Raw genomic sequence first — 17,106 nt, forward strand, 5'->3', positions numbered from 1 at the left:
CAATAAAACCCATATGCATCAAAGGCATATCTTACACATTGTAAATTTTCTACTCTTTGGGGCTAGAGTAGTGACATCATATATTTTGCCATATTCCTCCAACTATTTTAGGAAGAAATGACATATGTGCCCCAGCTCTTTAAGATTTCTAGTTATTTTCAATTTCTCTCATTATCTCTGGAAATCACTGCTTTCACGTTTCAAACTGGCTGTTTTTAAACCATATTGCCTCTCACGTGAAAATACAGTTGGAGAATTAGCAAACTCTAAAAAGAAACAAGAGTTAAAAACCAGCATTAATTGACTCTCTGCTGCTCTCTCTCTGTCTCTCTCTCACACACACACACATACACACACACACACTATTTTGAATATTTGGGGGTTAAGAGCTTGTAAAAAAACAAATTATACATATTTCCATTAGGAAATTGAACCAATTTCTAAGAGCTGACAGTATTTTGTGTAATCAAAAGTAAAAATGGGGCAGCCTGGGTGGCTCGGAGGTTTAAGCGCCTGCCTTTGGCCCAGGGCGTGACCCCGGAGTCCCGGGATCGAGTCCCACATCAGGCTCCCTGCATGGAGCCTGCCTCTCTCTTTCTTTCTATCATGAATAAATAAATAAAATCTTTTTAAAAAAAAAAGTAAAAATGACCAACACACACACAGAAAACTGGCTCCAAGAAGGCCAAGGTTGTTTTTCAAGACCAGCTGAGCAGTCCTTCCCAAGTGTGCTGAGCAACCACCCAGGCAGTTCTCTGTTTTAGTGGATGGGCACATGAGCACCAGCCTTGCAGGAAGGGAATGGATGAACGCTGACCTTGTGGGAAGAAGTATTGGCATAATCAGTTGTCTTGCCAGTGTTACGCCACCTGGCTTTGACATGACATGGTTGGTAAAACCAATGGCCCAGAAAAGAGAACCATCTTTCCCTTTAGCACCCAATCGTGTCACACACGAATTTCTCACTATCATCATATCGTCAGAATTGCATTTTCCCTTTCTCATGATCAGATACATATTTCACTAGGGACATGAGGAAAGTTTTAAGTCACACAAAATGAATGAGTGTTCAATAAAACACAACTGACTCTACAATAATACATCCATAATAATAAAAATATGAATGCAAGGTATTTGGCAATCAGACCCACAGAAAACCTAGAGGTCTCTTCCTGAGCATTTCATGAGTCATATACCATCAGGCAACTCTTAAAATTTTATATTTCTTTTTACCCTTTGTACAGAATAATGTTCAGGATTTCCTGCAATTTCTATTTGCTACTTTCTAGTATCCAGTTTGGCCTCCTACAGTCCCTTTTCAGGACCCTTCCCCATCACCTTTTTTCCCCCACAGAGGCTAGATACTCCCTAGGAAGAGAAAGGTTTTCACTGACGCCATACAGTCCTGCTCTCTCCACACAAGAGCCTACTTTGAAACTCTCTTCAACCTCTCCTTCATTGAAGTTTTTTTTTTTTTCCCTTCATTGAAGTTTATCTACGTCCTCATTTTCTAAGGCATTGTTCCCAACCTATTATTACACAGAGAAGATCTGGAAATCTCATCCACTTTAAGTGTTAATAACTGAGAAGAATTAGTTTGTTACCCCGCACACACAGGCCCTAGGAGATTTGCATTTTAATGGAGGACAATGCCTTCATAACTCAAAGGAATGGAATATCTCTAATGGTGGAATTTCAAGCATCACTGACACCAGCAGGGGAAATATTTGGGGGGTGAGAACACTTAACACCAAACCATAATATCTCATGTTATAAGACAACTATCTTTTTCACCTAGACTTAGGCTTAACCTGAACAGAAGCCAGTATTCATCTTCGAACGAGAATTAAAACACAACTAAATATAAAGCAAAAATCTAAGTTGTCGAACAATTATATTTCTTCACAGGCTGCATGAGTCTCTCTGAGCCTCTTAGCTTGACAAGGCGGTGTTATTCTGCTATGTAGCTCTTCTCCGTTTCATTATGTCTTCCCTAGGATGGCCTTGAAAGTTCTCATCAGCTTCACTAAATGTTAGACAGGCTTCTTTCTGACCTTAGGCTCTGGCCCTCCCTTTACCAAGAGCATTTACCTCAGAAGACTTGTCATTGTAAATTCTTTCTCTGCTCCTTTGAGACATAAATCTTTTTCAGATCCTCTTTCCAGTGTTCTAACTCGAGAATACCTTTCTCAGGGATGAGGGAGCCATCCCTTTGAAATGTAATCATGGAGAACCGCAGCACCCCCATCGCCCAGTTTCTGGATAGCAAGAATCTAAGTCCTGTGGGTACCTGGGTCAGAGTTGTAACACTACACTCCTTGCCATTAAGTCACTGAGTTAAGAAAATAAGTTTACTTTTGCTTTGAGGAGGCCAATTAGCACACACAGGTGGCTGGCAACCCTCTGCCCCCTCACAGCTCTTTAAAACCCTCCTGCTTTTTATTTCAGTGAAATTGAGTTCAGAGTGAGTTGTAACCTCTCTCCTCTATTACAGCAGCCATGAATAAAAGCTTCCTTGTCTGCTTAGTTTTGTCTCTTGCCATGTTTGCTTTGATGGCCTGCACATGGGCAGATTTCGGTACCTATTTCCACTTTGTCTACCTCCCCCTGAGATCCCCTCATGGATTAGTGTTGTTAACACAACCTGACTGAGGACACAAAGTACAATACCTTTTTTTTTCACATCAGTGGCAGTGTCCTTGTCCGTCTTCTTTTTGACATCTTCTTTTTCTGATAGTAAAATGAGAACATTATAGGATTCGATCTGTTTCATTCTCACATATGTCAGGGTACACCCAACTGCCATCATGGCATTCAACTCATCTTATACAGAGGAATCTTAAATCATGGCCATCGTCATGTCAAATATGAGGAAACCAGAACCTTCATTATGGAATAGTGGCTTTGGTGTGTTTTCTCTTCAGAAAGGGAGAAAATTTTTGCTAAGCTCAAAAAAAAAAAAATCCTCATGCCAATGGAAACATTAAACATCATTATTAATTATGGAATATTTCAATAAGTTTTTCATAAAGGACATTAAAAGGAATATAATGAAAGTTCTCTGGGCTATCAGGCCACTGGAAGCTTGTCAGAAGCTCAGGAATCTCCAGAGCTCACTTGGGACTTCAGATGCACTATGTGAAAACGACCCTCTAAAAGTAACAAAACATGTCAAACCAATCAACTATTTTTTTTCCCTTATACAATAATTGCCCTTTTGATAGATCTTTTTTATTAACCTGAGTAAATAGGAATTTTCGTTTTTGTATTTGCAGTCCAAGGAATTACTGAATTAGAATTGAGCACCAGTCCTCAGGAAGAAAAAAATACAATCAGTAATAATTTGTAAAAATACTCTTTTTAAAAATGTGTCAATTTCAACTTCATTTCAAATATTGATAAATTTCAGGAACGGTTGTTAATAACAATAAAATTATTAATTATTATTCATTTTTGCCTAGAAAACAAGAGCTTTCCCAGTAGTGTTAACAAAGGGTTACCAACTGACTTCTGCGTTAGTTTTTAAATTACTCACCTTTCTTTTTTGTTTCAGAAGTTACTTTCTTCTCAGCTTTCTTCTTTTCCTCCTCTTCTTTTCCTAGAGAAGAAAATTTAGTACAGAAGAAAAACCAAGATTTGAATGAAGGATGACTATTAAGGCAATTCTGCCTCCAGACAGCTTTATGACGTTGAGCAAGTGATTTAATCTTTCTAAGCCTTATTTTCCTCATTTGTAAAATAACAGTACTTCCCTCAGAGTGAGCTAATGTTTACAAAGCACTACACACAGTGCCTGGCTCACAGTAAATGCATAAAATTGTAGGTTGCTAATATTGTTTATAAATAATGAACGAGATAGTGTGAGCTTTCCCAACCCAACAATTGTTTGGTGCCTAAAGTAAGATAGTACATGAAATTAAAATCTCATTTCTGAGGAAAGTACAGCAGGTAAGCCAGGAGAATGACTTTTTTTGTTTTCTTTTCATATGTTAAATCTCATTAGAAATAATACACCAGGGCCATTAACGATATCTATTTTGACTTAACTGTTTTTCAAATCTGCTTCTCATCAGCAGGCATTTGGAGCTTGGTGACATCTGTCTGGCAGTCATGTTGGGGACATAGCTTCCACTGCCCTTTCCGAGTGGTTGTATCAACGGGAATGCTCACACTTCTTGCACCCAGGGGTTCTGGTAAGTCTGGGTGCCACATAGAATGGCATGTGGTGCCTCTAGACTTCTTCATGGAAGATTTCTTCTTCAGAGATCTGAGAAAATCTTGGTCTGACAGCAGACGGAACCTTAAATGCCTACCTGTAGCCCCCTAACAACTGGACAACAACTGGTAAGTGAGCGAAGTCACATAATACAGAATTTTTGAAATGGAATATTCATCGTTTTTAGGTTTAAGTAGGGTTAATGATAGCAATCAACTAATTTTAATTCTCAATGAGGAGTGCTATTTACCTTATATCTGAAACAGTTTTCTCTTTGTCATTTGCACTCTCACCACAAGTATAGATGCCAAGCTTTCAAAGATTTTCATTACCCAGAACTTAATATTAAGAGATTGCTTCTATGCTGAAGAAATTCAATGCATAGTTCTAGTGTGAATGCTGAAGTTGTCTACTAATGATTGCATCTTATTAAATGTAGGAATTAATTCATTCCCTTAGGTATAGAGATTTTTTTTTTTTTTTTTACCTACAAGATCAAAGACAACACTTTCAGTGTTAGAAGTATGATTTGTAAAGAACCCCTTCTCATGACTCTTGGAGATAAGCTCGTGTTGTAGGGAGAAATATATTCACACTCTGTCTAAATGTGTTTGCGGTGTACCATTAGGGCTCATCCAATAGAAGGAGAAAGTCAAGAAGTCCAATTCTGATAGTTCCAGAGTTAGATAGAAACCAATTCAGTTCCACTTTGCCTTTTCCTAAAGGTTTATGCATATTAAATATGTAAATCGTGTTTCAAATTCTGAATAAAGATACTTTTCATTTAAGTATCATTATTTTCAGCTTGTCTGGGAGTAATTTTACATAGCAGGGCATTTTCCATCTTATCTAAAAAAAATGCACATGTGCATTTGAGTTGAATTGACAATCGAATTGGCATTTGTTAAACATTTGTGCCAGAACACGGGTTAATTAAAATACAGATTACTTGTAAATATGTCTTAGCCCATATCAAATATCAACGCTGTAGTCACAATAAGATCACAACTCACTCTCCAAGGCTCTCAGTTTCATAATGCAAATGAGTAAGTATTTCATTTAGAAGTTCATGCCAATTAGTCCATCTTACATTGAACTTCAGAATGAGAGTAGATATTTGAGGTCACGAGACAGAAGACATTCTTTTCTTTTTTTTTTTTTTTAAGAGAATACCCTTGTGCAGTAAATCCTACCCTTTAAATTAATATAACTGGAGTTTTATTGTGGTGATACAGTATTCTTGCCTTAGTTCAGATTGAATTAATGCTTCCATTTACATTGTGACGGTGATTATGGCCATACACTGAGAGAGTCATGAATAAAAGCAGAAGTCCACAAAAAGCAGGTATAAATAATGTACTTTAATAACATTTTTATGAATTAGACCTTTAAGCTGTCATTATGGGGCCTACTTTATTCATGGCGAATTCATTTAAAACATCAGCTTCTGAAGATTCTGCGTTTCCTCAAGCACTATTGTCTCTGTTCCGCAGGTGATTTGGCAGCAGCGGAATTAGTGGAATTATAAAAGACACAACAAATTCATTATATCCTACTTGGAAATAAAAGTAACCCACGTTTCTTCTAGGACAACTCTCCTTCCCCTGACCGTTTTCTCCCTCAACAGTCCACACTACACTTCCCTTTCCACCTGACTATGCACCCCAATATTTAATTTCCTCCTCACCCTGTCTTCCAAATCGTTTGCTGTTTTGTTTGTGACACCTAGAGAAGAGTTAGAGCATTTAATGCCATTGGCGTTCAGAGGGGTAGCAATTAAATATGTCTGTAGCATGTGAACCTATCAATGCTTTGCCTTTCTCTGGCAAAAGTGTCACACACCCTAGAATGATGGCTCTATCTGGCAGGGATCACAGGGAAGGCTGGTTGAGAGAGAAATCCTCTCCACAATGAGCAGCTCCGAGCCACAAATATGTTATTAGCTTCTGCATAAATTAACATCAGATGAAAGAAAAATTAAATGACTTACTTTTTACTTTCTAAGCCCTTACAATGGGCTTTTCTCTTGCTTTTGAACATTTTTATGCCTTCTCAAAGCCAGAGAATGAACAATAGTTAATTATCATCGTAAAGCTTTCTAAGATGCCTGTTCCCAGCAAAAAACGGGAAAACAAATGCAAATGTTTAATTTTCATCTTATGTTGCATTAGTCGCCTCTTTTCCTTTCTACTGTAGAGATTATCCAAATTTTACACGTCAGACGGGGGCTTCTCTTCTAAACCTGTCCAGCCACGGTTGATGTATTCTTGGTCCCAGTCAAGTAAATAAGGGTGTGTTTCTTCCCTAACAATGTGCTCCAGCACATCTTGTCACTGCCACCTTATTTCTCTAGAGTGCCAGAGGTTGGCTTGGCAGTCCACTCATAGCGTGATCATGGGAAACTTCACACAAGCAGATAAATTCAATGACACCAGTGATTATTGCAGTTCTCCATCGTTATCTTACAGAGGCACGAGGCAAGAGAGAAAGCACGGGTGCTGGCATGAGTGACCTTGGTCTAAATTCTGTGCCTGACCCTTTCTGGTTGTGGAGAATTGAGCAATGCGCTATGACACCCTGAATATCATTGTCCTCTTTTGAAAAATGAGATTAATAAAACCTACTTTACTGGCTTGTTGTGAGGAATGGAGGCCCTGAGCTGAGGTGCCTAGAACAGAGGGGATGTTCATAAAATAATGTTAGTAGCAAGTAATCTCATGCTATTTTAGAAACGATAAAAGTCTGACCACATATAATATCAGTGTTTTCTCTAGATATGACACTTGTTGATGTATTTGAGTAAGTACACACTAATTCTTATTTTTCTGGACAAAAGGAGACTATGTCTGGAATATTTTATGTTGAGAAACAGCAGGGGAAAAAGTACATCAGTAGGATTTTACATGTTAGGAAGGAGTGATGTGCTGGAATGAAGAAGCGGATTCCAGTCTCAGGTTCACTGTAATTAGTAGCCACTGCCTTATGCAACTTTGAGGAACTCTTCTGTCTTCATCCATAAAAGGTAGGGGGACGAGTAGAGTGTGTTTAGAGCCCTCTTCACCCCTTTATTCCTTCATTATCCAAATGAAGCATGCTTCTCCTTACATTTATTTCTCAATTTTGCTGGGAGTGGGTAACTTAGAAAGCTTTTACTTCAAACATGGCTACTGTATGTTTTCTGGCTTTGAGATGGCTTAAAAATGTTAAATCTGGAGAAAATCCAAATTTTAAGGCTTTAAGTAAATATATATGTTGTGTATATCATATATAGATGAATATGTGCACACCGTGTCAGGTGGTAATAAGGGTCAGGAAAAAAAGAGCTCGTTTTAGAGGATTAGAAAACGAGAGGATGGAAGGCAGCATTGCTTTTTGGGGTTTCTTTGGTTTTGAGGGTTTTTTTTAAGGAAGAAGAAAGGTAAATCTTTCCAAACGGGTAAGTTTTGAGGAGTGTGTTAAAAAATATAGGAGAGCTCTGAGCTATGGAGAAGACTTTTGCAGCAGAAGAAAAATATCTGCCAAGACCTTGAACGTAGAATCTGTTGTTTGTGGTATGACCGCCCCATTTTACTCTAAGATAAGAGGTCACTGAGAGGTTTCAGGCAGAGAAATTATATGACACTGAGTTACATTTTAAGAGGCACTTTGGCTGTTGCTGGGTGGTGTTAATGCCCCATTGGACTCTGTGATCCTATTGTAAGGAAGAAACTTAAGAAAGTAAAAGAATTCAGTACAAATTTTTCTTTTTCTTTTTTCTTTGTTTTCTTCCTCTGAATTTTATTTGGGATTCTTGAAGGAATGTAACATTGTAGAATGGTGCTAGGAGAACCTCACTTTACATTGTAATTAGGTTGCTATGGCAGCAAAGCTCTCTAAATTAAGGACTTCACTCAAATTATCTGGCATAACTAAACTGGCCTGTCAGAACCTGAATCCGTTGTCTTTGCCTTGGCTTTTCCTTTAGTGATTGCTGGACTATTCTTGGAAGCCAGCTCTTCTCATTACCAGCTATTAAAACAACCAATTCACAACCAGCAATCCTTATAGCACCTTTCAGTGACTGCCCAGAGACTCTTAAAATGACAATGTTCTCAATCAACAGATGTTTATTTTGCCTTATTCACACCCCTGGCCAGGGTCCACACTTTGAAGAGATTCCTTCCAGGAACTAGGTAAAGGAATAAGAAGTGGGAAAGCTTAGTTACAGTAAGGACAGTTCATTAAGCCTCAAAAGGATTATGGACAAGGGATCTCAATAATTATTTTATGTTGTCAGAGCAAAGCAAAAAAAAAAAAAGGGGGGGGGTAATTTTGGTTGAAAATGTTACTTATTTCAAGGAGACAGGAAATTACACTAACAGATTAAAGCACGTGGCCTTATGGGCATGAGCATTTACTTGGTCCTCAGGTAAAAAGTCTATACATTCTGTAGCCAGTGAGGAAATGGACTCAGGAAAGAGCCACTTGCCCAACTTCCCAAACCCCATAAATGACACATCAAGGGTTCCAGACTAAGCATGACTGCGCATCCCATTCTCCCTCCTGCAAGTGGAAAATGAAGTTTGAGGTAGACTCATTCTATCAAAAATCTTGCAAGTCAGCTTGATCCCAGTTCTGCCTCTATCCCATGTCGGCAGCTTTCAGCCCCCTCACAGCCCCAGTGCTCAGACATAAGGACAGTTCTCTTTTGGACGTAAGGACAGTTTCTTTTCTTTTTCCATTTTTTATTTCGCAGGCAAAAGGGAATGCAAAGAGATAGATTCTTTGAAACATTTCAATTTGCAAAAAAGTGTCTTATGTTAATTATACTTGATATTTAAAACAGATAAGGTAGATTTCCCCTTTCAAACCTTTCAAAAATGATAAAAGCTTTTTAGATAAGTGATTGTGTTACTTTTGAATGGGTTACATTTACATAGATGAAGGTTGCCACATCTATTTATTTTCACTTTCCTTTTTTTTTAAGATTTTGTTTATTTATTCATAAGAGACACAGACAGAGGCAGAGACACAGGCAGAGGGAGAAGGAGGCTCCAAGCAGGGAGCCTGATGCGGAACTCGATCTCAGGACCCCGGGGTCACAACCTGAGCCCAAGGCAGATGCTCAACCACTGAGCAACCCAGGTGCCCCTGTTTTTTCACTTTTCTATCTGGAAGGAAAGAACAAAGGCAGCCTCAGTGTGTGTGTGTGTGTGTGTGTGTGTGTGTGTGTGTGTGTGTGTTAGAGAGAGGGAGAGACAGAGAAGAATAAGACAGAAAAAACTCTGGTTTTTATTTTTCCTCTCAATGCTTTTACATTTCAGAAAGCAAATACTCAAAGTTTGTTGACTTTACTTAGCGAGAAGCTCTCCATCTCCATGCATTTATCTCTGGATCGCTTCATATAGTACAATTGCAAGTTTTTGTTGTTTCCCTTGTGGGTTTTTTTTTTTGGGGGGGTGTTGTTTTGGGTTTTTTGGTTTTTTTTTTGTTTGTTTGTTTGCCTGTTTTTGTTTTTTGTTTCTTTGGTGCTGCTGACATTTGGAGACTTTGGAAGAATTCTTTTAATACTTTTAAAGTTTATTTTATGTGTAATTTTTGCTTCCTCAAGGTCTTTTATTGTAAACATTTCCAATGTGTCTTTCTATAAAGGTGAGAAAAGCATAAATACAAGATTCTTTTCTAATACCTTTTCATTTTTAATATCACACAAGTTATAAAAGATTACTTTTTAAATATTTTCACCTTGATGGTTTTATTTTTTTACATTTTTCTGTATTTGGAAATGGATCACAAAAGTACTTCATTACATCTGGAACGTCAAGAATGTCTAGAAACATCAGAAAATTGAACTTTTTCTTTTTGTGATGAAATCATCAATATTAGAGAAAGCTGGCTATCATTCAAAATTGAAACATACATCATTTTATAGTGTCATTTCAAAGATACTGCTATTTTTATAACAGATTTTTGAGAAGTTAGGACTTGATTTACTACATAAATTGAAAAGACATAATAGTAATTTAAAAAAATAATATGACTTGAAAATTACTAAAAGTTATTGGTATATTGGGCACATACATAAGTCTGATTTTCAAATGAAACCTTTCAATCTAAAAAAAAAATATGCCTAATGGACATCAATATTAAAAAGGAAACGGGTATCTTTTTAGAGAGTACAACTTTAAAGTTGCCAATATTTTATATGTTGAATTCAGCTTTATTTTAACTCATGGGCTACATAAATTTCATCTTCTCTCATGAACTATACCAAACTACTAACAAATTCCTTTGTTTCCTCCTTACACATATAATGTCTATTCTGTAGATACAAAAATATGTTTTAATGTTAAAAACATTAAGAGCATTAAAAAAATTTTTAAAGACATTTAAAATCCACATCTAATTGAAGTGAGCAACGCCCACTCTTTATTACATGAACAATTGCCAAGACTCTTTACTCCATTTGGCTAAAACACCTGGCTTTAAAGACTCATTTTGTTCTAGAGAGGAAGAAAAATATCTTTTGGAATTGTAACAAGATCCTATTATAGGAAGAAACATTTAGGTCAAGCTGACACAAATAACAAAATAAATGTTTTATAAAGAAAAACTGGTACTTACAAGTTGGAGCTTTGGAGGAACCCAGTTCTTTTTATAAAATGCTTTATGATAAAAATTTGCTAGCATGAGAGAGTTCCAATCAGAGTTCCATAATAAGAAAGCTACTAATAGATCACATTAACTCATATGTCCTCCTTTACTTCCTCTCTGGTCCTTTATAGATGAAAACACAGGGGAAAAAAGCTGGGTTTTTTTTTTTGGATACCATGATAAAAGTTCTGAGAGAAACTCGAGACAACAAATAACAGATGGGTCCTTTTCTGTTTCCTGCTTCATGGGTGCCACCCCTGCTACAGGAATGTTGCTAAATAAATACTGTACTAGAAAGTCAATTCAGACAGGCAAGCCCCAGCTATACTGTCAGATGTGTATAAGGAGAAAAAACTTCTCTTATAGATCAGTCAATAAGAAAAAGTTACTGGTTTTCACCAAAAAGTCTTTATAATGATCAGTAATAGGAAATCAAAACCAAACAACAAGGAGAAAGTTCTAAGTTTGGAGGCACAAGTTTCTTATGAAATATATTTGATGTCTACTAAAATGTATTTATAGTTCATAATCCATGGGAAACTCCCATTTTCCCCATTCCTCTTTCCCTGTTTCTTGACACTCTTCTACCTGTTTGGTTTTATGTTTCTTTTTAAAAAAAGTTTATTTGACAATCAGTTATTAAGACTTACCTACTTTTCCACAATACTAAGTGAATTACACTTGTCCTAATGCACTAGCTCAAACATAACTGTGTTATCTCATGTTCAGCCCTACCACAGTGTTGCAATCAGAAGAAATAAGAATCTAAAATTCCAGGAAGGGTTAAAAAAATAAAAAGAAAATAAAATAGGAGGAAGGTTTGAAAATAAATTTAAATCTTTCCTGAAGTCTTTCAAACAGCTAATGTTATAGGACCAGACAGTCTAAAGATTGATTCTTTTATTCAAGCTTCCCAATCCTCCCTCATGCTAGCTGTTTCCCTACCCCCTCCCCAAACCCTTCTCTTTCTCAGAAGCACGCTAAAAACTTACTCTAGCCCATACTGGATCTCCTATATGCTTCTCTTGACTTCTTTTCTCATTATCCAAATCTTTTATTTTCTTCTGGGGACTAACCCTTTCTGTTTCAACATGAATACATTTAATTCTTTGGATTCCTTCCAATTTTTCTGCTTTTTTAGCATATTCTGAGAAGAACACAAACACTTGAGACCTGACTAGGTAAACCTAGAATATACCTTAGATGTTAAGGTGGGGGAGAAAACCTGAGAATATTTATGTTAATATTTGTGCATCCATCACATATATAAATAATCAGTTTTTAAGAATCCTTTTCAAGCCATTGGAAGGTGAAAGTCAAATAAACAGTGTTGTACCAAAGATAATTTGTTAGTTTTGGTAAATGAACCACGGTTATGGAAAATGTGAACTCTAGAGGAAGCTCGTTGAAAGGTGTACAGGAATCTCTGTATTATCTTTACAACTGTTTTGTATCTAAAATAACGTCAAAATAGGAAGTTTAAATACGTTAACATTTCCCATAACCGTGATTAATGTGAAAGATCCTTAATATACTAGTGTACAGTGTGAGTGTCCAAGAAGGGAATCTAACACATGTTGACCAGAAGTATTTTGGCATGAAATTTTTTTTCCTCCAAGAATATCATGGAACTAGAGATCCCCAGAACATCCTTCAGGAAATGCTGCCCTAAGATTCTATGACACAAATATCTGCATCTCCTCATTTGTGAACTCCAGATGCCTATATTCAATTGTCCAATGGAAATGGCCATTTGTATGAAAAGAGCCTAGCCTACTGCCCGACATGTGGCATACTCTTCTTTTTCAATCCAGATCCAGTCTCCACCATGACCTTTATGAGCTGTGCTAACTAGGCCCCTTGCCCTCCAGATTCAGGTTATTTTTGGCTTATAAGAGGAACATCAAGAGGAAATAGAGCAGGAAAAAGGGAGTTATTTTCCAATTCCCTACCAGGTTCATTGAGGATATTACGCACACCATTTTACAGAGTTTTGATGATATATCTTCCTGAGGAAGGACATACCTTTGACCAGACATCTTTTAGAGTTAAAAGACTTTTGGCTTTGTAAACCATTCCATTTCCCTACCTCTTCAGGTTTAGGACCAATAAAAGCTCCCTGTTTTTGCTATCCCTGGGATGCTTCACCGTAACTCTGCACAAACCTTTATAAATACTACATTCATTCAACAGTCTTAATTACCCATTTTCATGTGCCAGGGACCCTGAAACACTCAGCAAGCCCCAAACTAAACTCATTATCATCTCCCCAAACATTTTCTTATTCTTAATGCCATACATTTACTTAGGTCAGATAAGATTTTAGCAATTACACTCAGCCCTAACACTTAATAGCCAACCTAAGAAAATGGAAATAGACTAAACCTGGATACGAGACACCTTGGATATGAGCTTCCAATTCCAATTCCAGCTAACCCTTAACAACACAGGTTTGAACTGCATGGGTCCATTTACATGTGGATTTTTTAAAAAAAATAAATCCAGTATAGTACTATAAATGTATTTTCTTTCATGATTTTCTTATTAATATATTTCTTTCCTCTAGTTTACTTTAAGAATACAGAGTATAATACATATAAAATATGCCTTATCAACTATTTATGTATTGATAAGGCTTCTAGTCAACGGTAGGCTATTGATACTTAAGTTTTCACAAAGTCAAGTTACATATAGATTTTTGACTACAAGAGGGAAGACAGTTCCCCTGACCTCCACATTGTTTGAAGGTCAACTGTTTATCACTATTATAGATATATTCTCTTAGATAATTTACTTGATTTCTCTAAATTCTAAAATGATGTGAAATCATATTCACTGCCTAAAGTTGTTTTGAGGAAAAGTAGGATTATTTAAAAAAAAAAAAAAGTAGCGTAATTTTTCCCCATGAGAAGTAGCCTCCTATAATTATCTCATCTCCAGACCCTCAATTGTCACCCCTCAGCCATTCATACTTTCTATAGCTGATACAATAATCTAGAATGCAAATCTGATCATACTTTTCCTTTGCTCAATTGCTTTAGTAAGCTCATGCAGTCCATGAGGAGGTGTAAAATCTTTAGCTGTGTGTGCAAAACTCTTCAGGATATGACCCAAGCCCTGTATTAAGAAATTATCAAGAGTTTCACATATAGTGACTAATGTAATTAGTGCAGTTACCTTATTATCTTCTATAGAGAACAATGAAAGAAGTACCATAAAATTTAATGATTTATTATATACACAGAGAACTTTCATGATTAAAAAATGATAATAATAATAATAGCAATTAATAGTTGAGTACATAACTATTCTAGAAAATTTAAGTTGGACTCCCTCTAGAGCTGTCTGCTCCTCCCCACTCACCCCACTTGGGCTTTCCCTCTCTCTCAAATAAATAAATAAAGAGATAAATAAATAAATAAATTCTTCAATAAAAAAAGGGAAAATGTGCTAAGTCATATATATGATTTCATTCAATTGTGTTAGCAACTTTCTAAGTTAAATAAGTAGTGAAAGTAGTTTGGTTTATATATTTTACCAAAATTTATAACTAAAGGTCAATTCCATTAAAATTGCTGAAAGATATAAGTTTATTTCACCACAAAATAAAGAAAAATATTATATTGGCCTAAAGTTCAATAAAATTTATTGTGCCATAGAGTTAATGGAATAAGAACTGGGCCAAATTTCTATTTTATTATTTTATGCTCTTTGCTTCTCAGGATATATCTCACTGAAGAGCTAAGGTGATAAAGTTCTTGGCTTAATAGAATTGTAAATAAAACATTACTAGCTCCTGTAGAACATTGTCCTCGGATGCATCCTATGGTAAGAAATAATCTTATAATAAGTTTCTTATAATGCTCTTTTCTCCTCTACACAAATCCTACCAACTCACTCTTTATGGTCCAGTGCAAGTCTTGTGATTTCATTGCATAGCCTTGCCTTACTCATATCTCATCTTTCTCCTAACTTTTACAGCCTTTATGATCTGAACAACTCACTTTTGTATGTCAGTAAATAATGCTTCATAGTGTTATTCACTGCTTAGGGGCATGCCTGGTTGCCCCAACAAATAGATATCTCTCTCCAGACCACAACCATACTGTACGTATCTATGGCAGCTCTTTTTTTTTCTTAAAAGATTTTAGTTATTTATTTGAGAGAGCAAGAGAGGGAGAGAGAACAAACAGGGAGAAGAAGAAGCAGACTCTCTGCTGAGTGAGAAGCCTGAGGTGGGTCTTAATCCCAGCACTCTGAGATCATGACCGGGGCTAAAGTCAGATGCTTAACTGACTGAGCCACCCAGGCACCCCAATAGTGGCTATTTAATCACTAGGCAAAAACATGCAGTCTTCCTTCTGCTCTCAAGCAGTTTATTACCAACCCACCAGCCTAAAAATAGTAAGCTTGAAATCTCTGGGTAGAAGCAGAAAGGGACTTAAGAGACCGTTCAAGTTCTAGTCCCACACTACACAGGTAAAGAAATGGAGACCCTAAAATGTCAGTTGGTCTGTCAAAGATCATACAACTGATTAGGGTCAAAGCTGAGATTAGAAGTTGAGTCCTTGGTCTTCTCTCTAGAGTTCTTTTGTCCACCTAAGAGTGATGCTTTTATGGTATTATTTACAATTACCATACTAAGTATCAGTCATTTATTTATTCAAGGTATACAGTATTTATTCACCTTATATTTGGCTTTATTTATGCCAATTATATGTTTATAATGGAATATTAAAAGTAATTTTAAGGAGGGGCACCTGGGTGGTTTGGTTGGTTAGCATCTGACTCTTGGCTTTGCCTATGTCGTGATCCCAGGGCCCTGGGATGGTGCCCCCATCAGGCTCTGCATTCAGTGGGGAGTCTGCTAGAGATTCTCCTTCCTTTTCCATCTGCCTCTGCCTCTCTCCCCACTTATGCTCACTCTCTCTTTCATATAACGAAATAAAAATCTTTAAAAAATAAGTACTTTAAGGAGAAGATGCATACTTAATAAGGGATCACTTAACTTCTTTCTTCCACATACTTGCCATGGGAAAGTTGTAGCAATTTTTACACTTAATGTCCAGTAATTACACATGGGGGGAAGTCTTCTATTCTTCGGAGCACAATAACAACAAAATACATGATGTTTTGATGTCCATGTTGAGTAGAGGGAAAGAAAAAAATCCTTTCTCATTGTTGATTGAAAATAATGAAAATAATGGGATCATATCTGGTAACTGTGCTTAATACTAAGATTTTATGAAGCAGCTGTTTTTGGTGATGGGGTGAGAATGGACAATGTTGCCTGTAGTGATTTGTTGAATCACCGAGGATTTTGTCTTAGAGCAGTGAGGGGCTAATCCCTTCCGAGAAATACAGTTCTTATAAACAATAGATGATAAAGTGGCTCTCATACTAAAGGTAAGAATAACCCGTAATGTTAAAATAACAGTTGCCACTTCATTCAGAGGAAAAAGTCAATAGATCGGTTCCATAACGAAATAAGTGGTTAACTATATGACTCTTTGAACTTGCAGACTTTTTAGCCCAGTGGAGCTCCCAGTAGACATGGGAATTCTCTCACAAAATGCAATACTTTTTTTTTTTAAAGAATGTGAGAATTAATATTATATTTGAGTTAGTCCCTTTTAAGTGATGTCTATAATTAAATGCAAATTGACAATGCCCAAGATGATTATATGAGGTGGTTGTTTTTTTTTTTTTTTGTTTTTTTTTTGTTTTGTTTTGTTTTGTTTTGTTTTTATGAGGTGGTTGTTATAGGAGATCTGTTTAATGCTATTGTAGCCAATTTTCCACGGCCAAACATGTTCTAAAAAATACAGTCAGAGCCAAAGGAAACAACTGATTTAATACACAATTAGCCTTCATATCCAAATATTTAAAGCAATAAAAACTTCATTATGATGTGCAAAACATGTGATATGGGAAGAGGAGTGAAACTGAACGAAGGCAAGATACAACTTCAAGGCATGAGACAAATAGCCTGAGATAAGAAGCACACCAACATTTCCAAGAAGGAGTTGAGTGCCATGGGAAACTTATTTTCTTTGTTTTAAGTGCCATGAAAGCATAAAGGAAGCTTTTAAGGGCCTCACAGACATGAGAGCAGTTGTAACAGAGCAGACTCGTAACAAGGTCCATGATTTTTAAAAATCTACTGATCAAATTGTAAATTGTTTCCAATGTCCTGTGAACAAATTTAATAATCCAGTCTATACCTAAAGACAAAAAATGCAGACTATGTTTAAGCT

At 36.5% G+C, this 17,106-nt stretch overlaps 1 protein-coding gene and 1 long non-coding RNA gene across 11 annotated transcripts in view; one reads left to right on the plus strand and one right to left on the minus strand.

Moving 5' to 3' along the window:
* The window catches only part of TRDN (triadin), a 368,093-nt gene that overhangs the window by 199,317 nt on the left and 151,670 nt on the right, over nucleotides 1-17,106 (minus strand). For all 7 annotated transcript variants that reach the window (XR_008662524.1, XM_055310519.1, XM_055310523.1 and 4 more), the window contains exons 11-12: nucleotides 3,536-3,598; nucleotides 2,671-2,730 (exon numbers count right to left, since the gene is read on the minus strand). Coding sequence is in view for 6 of the 7 variants with exons in the window: in XM_055310519.1 (XP_055166494.1) it covers nucleotides 2,671-2,730; nucleotides 3,536-3,598 (123 nt within the window). In the remaining variant the exon portion in view is untranslated. The remainder of the gene's footprint in view (nucleotides 1-2,670; nucleotides 2,731-3,535; nucleotides 3,599-17,106) is intronic.
* The window catches only part of LOC129500273 (uncharacterized), a 43,528-nt gene continuing 30,608 nt past the window's right edge, over nucleotides 4,187-17,106 (plus strand). For 3 of the 4 annotated variants that reach the window (XR_008662526.1, XR_008662527.1, XR_008662525.1), the window contains exon 1: nucleotides 4,187-4,344. This is a non-coding gene — a long non-coding RNA (uncharacterized LOC129500273). Of the gene's footprint in view, nucleotides 4,345-9,182; nucleotides 9,341-17,106 lie in introns of all 4 variants that reach the window. The other variant, XR_008662528.1, reaches the window with a different exon arrangement.

The sequence above is a fragment of the Nyctereutes procyonoides genome, unplaced genomic scaffold, assembly GCF_905146905.1.
Source record: "Nyctereutes procyonoides isolate TBG_1078 unplaced genomic scaffold, NYPRO_anot_genome, whole genome shotgun sequence".
Lineage (NCBI taxonomy): Eukaryota > Metazoa > Chordata > Mammalia > Carnivora > Canidae > Nyctereutes > Nyctereutes procyonoides.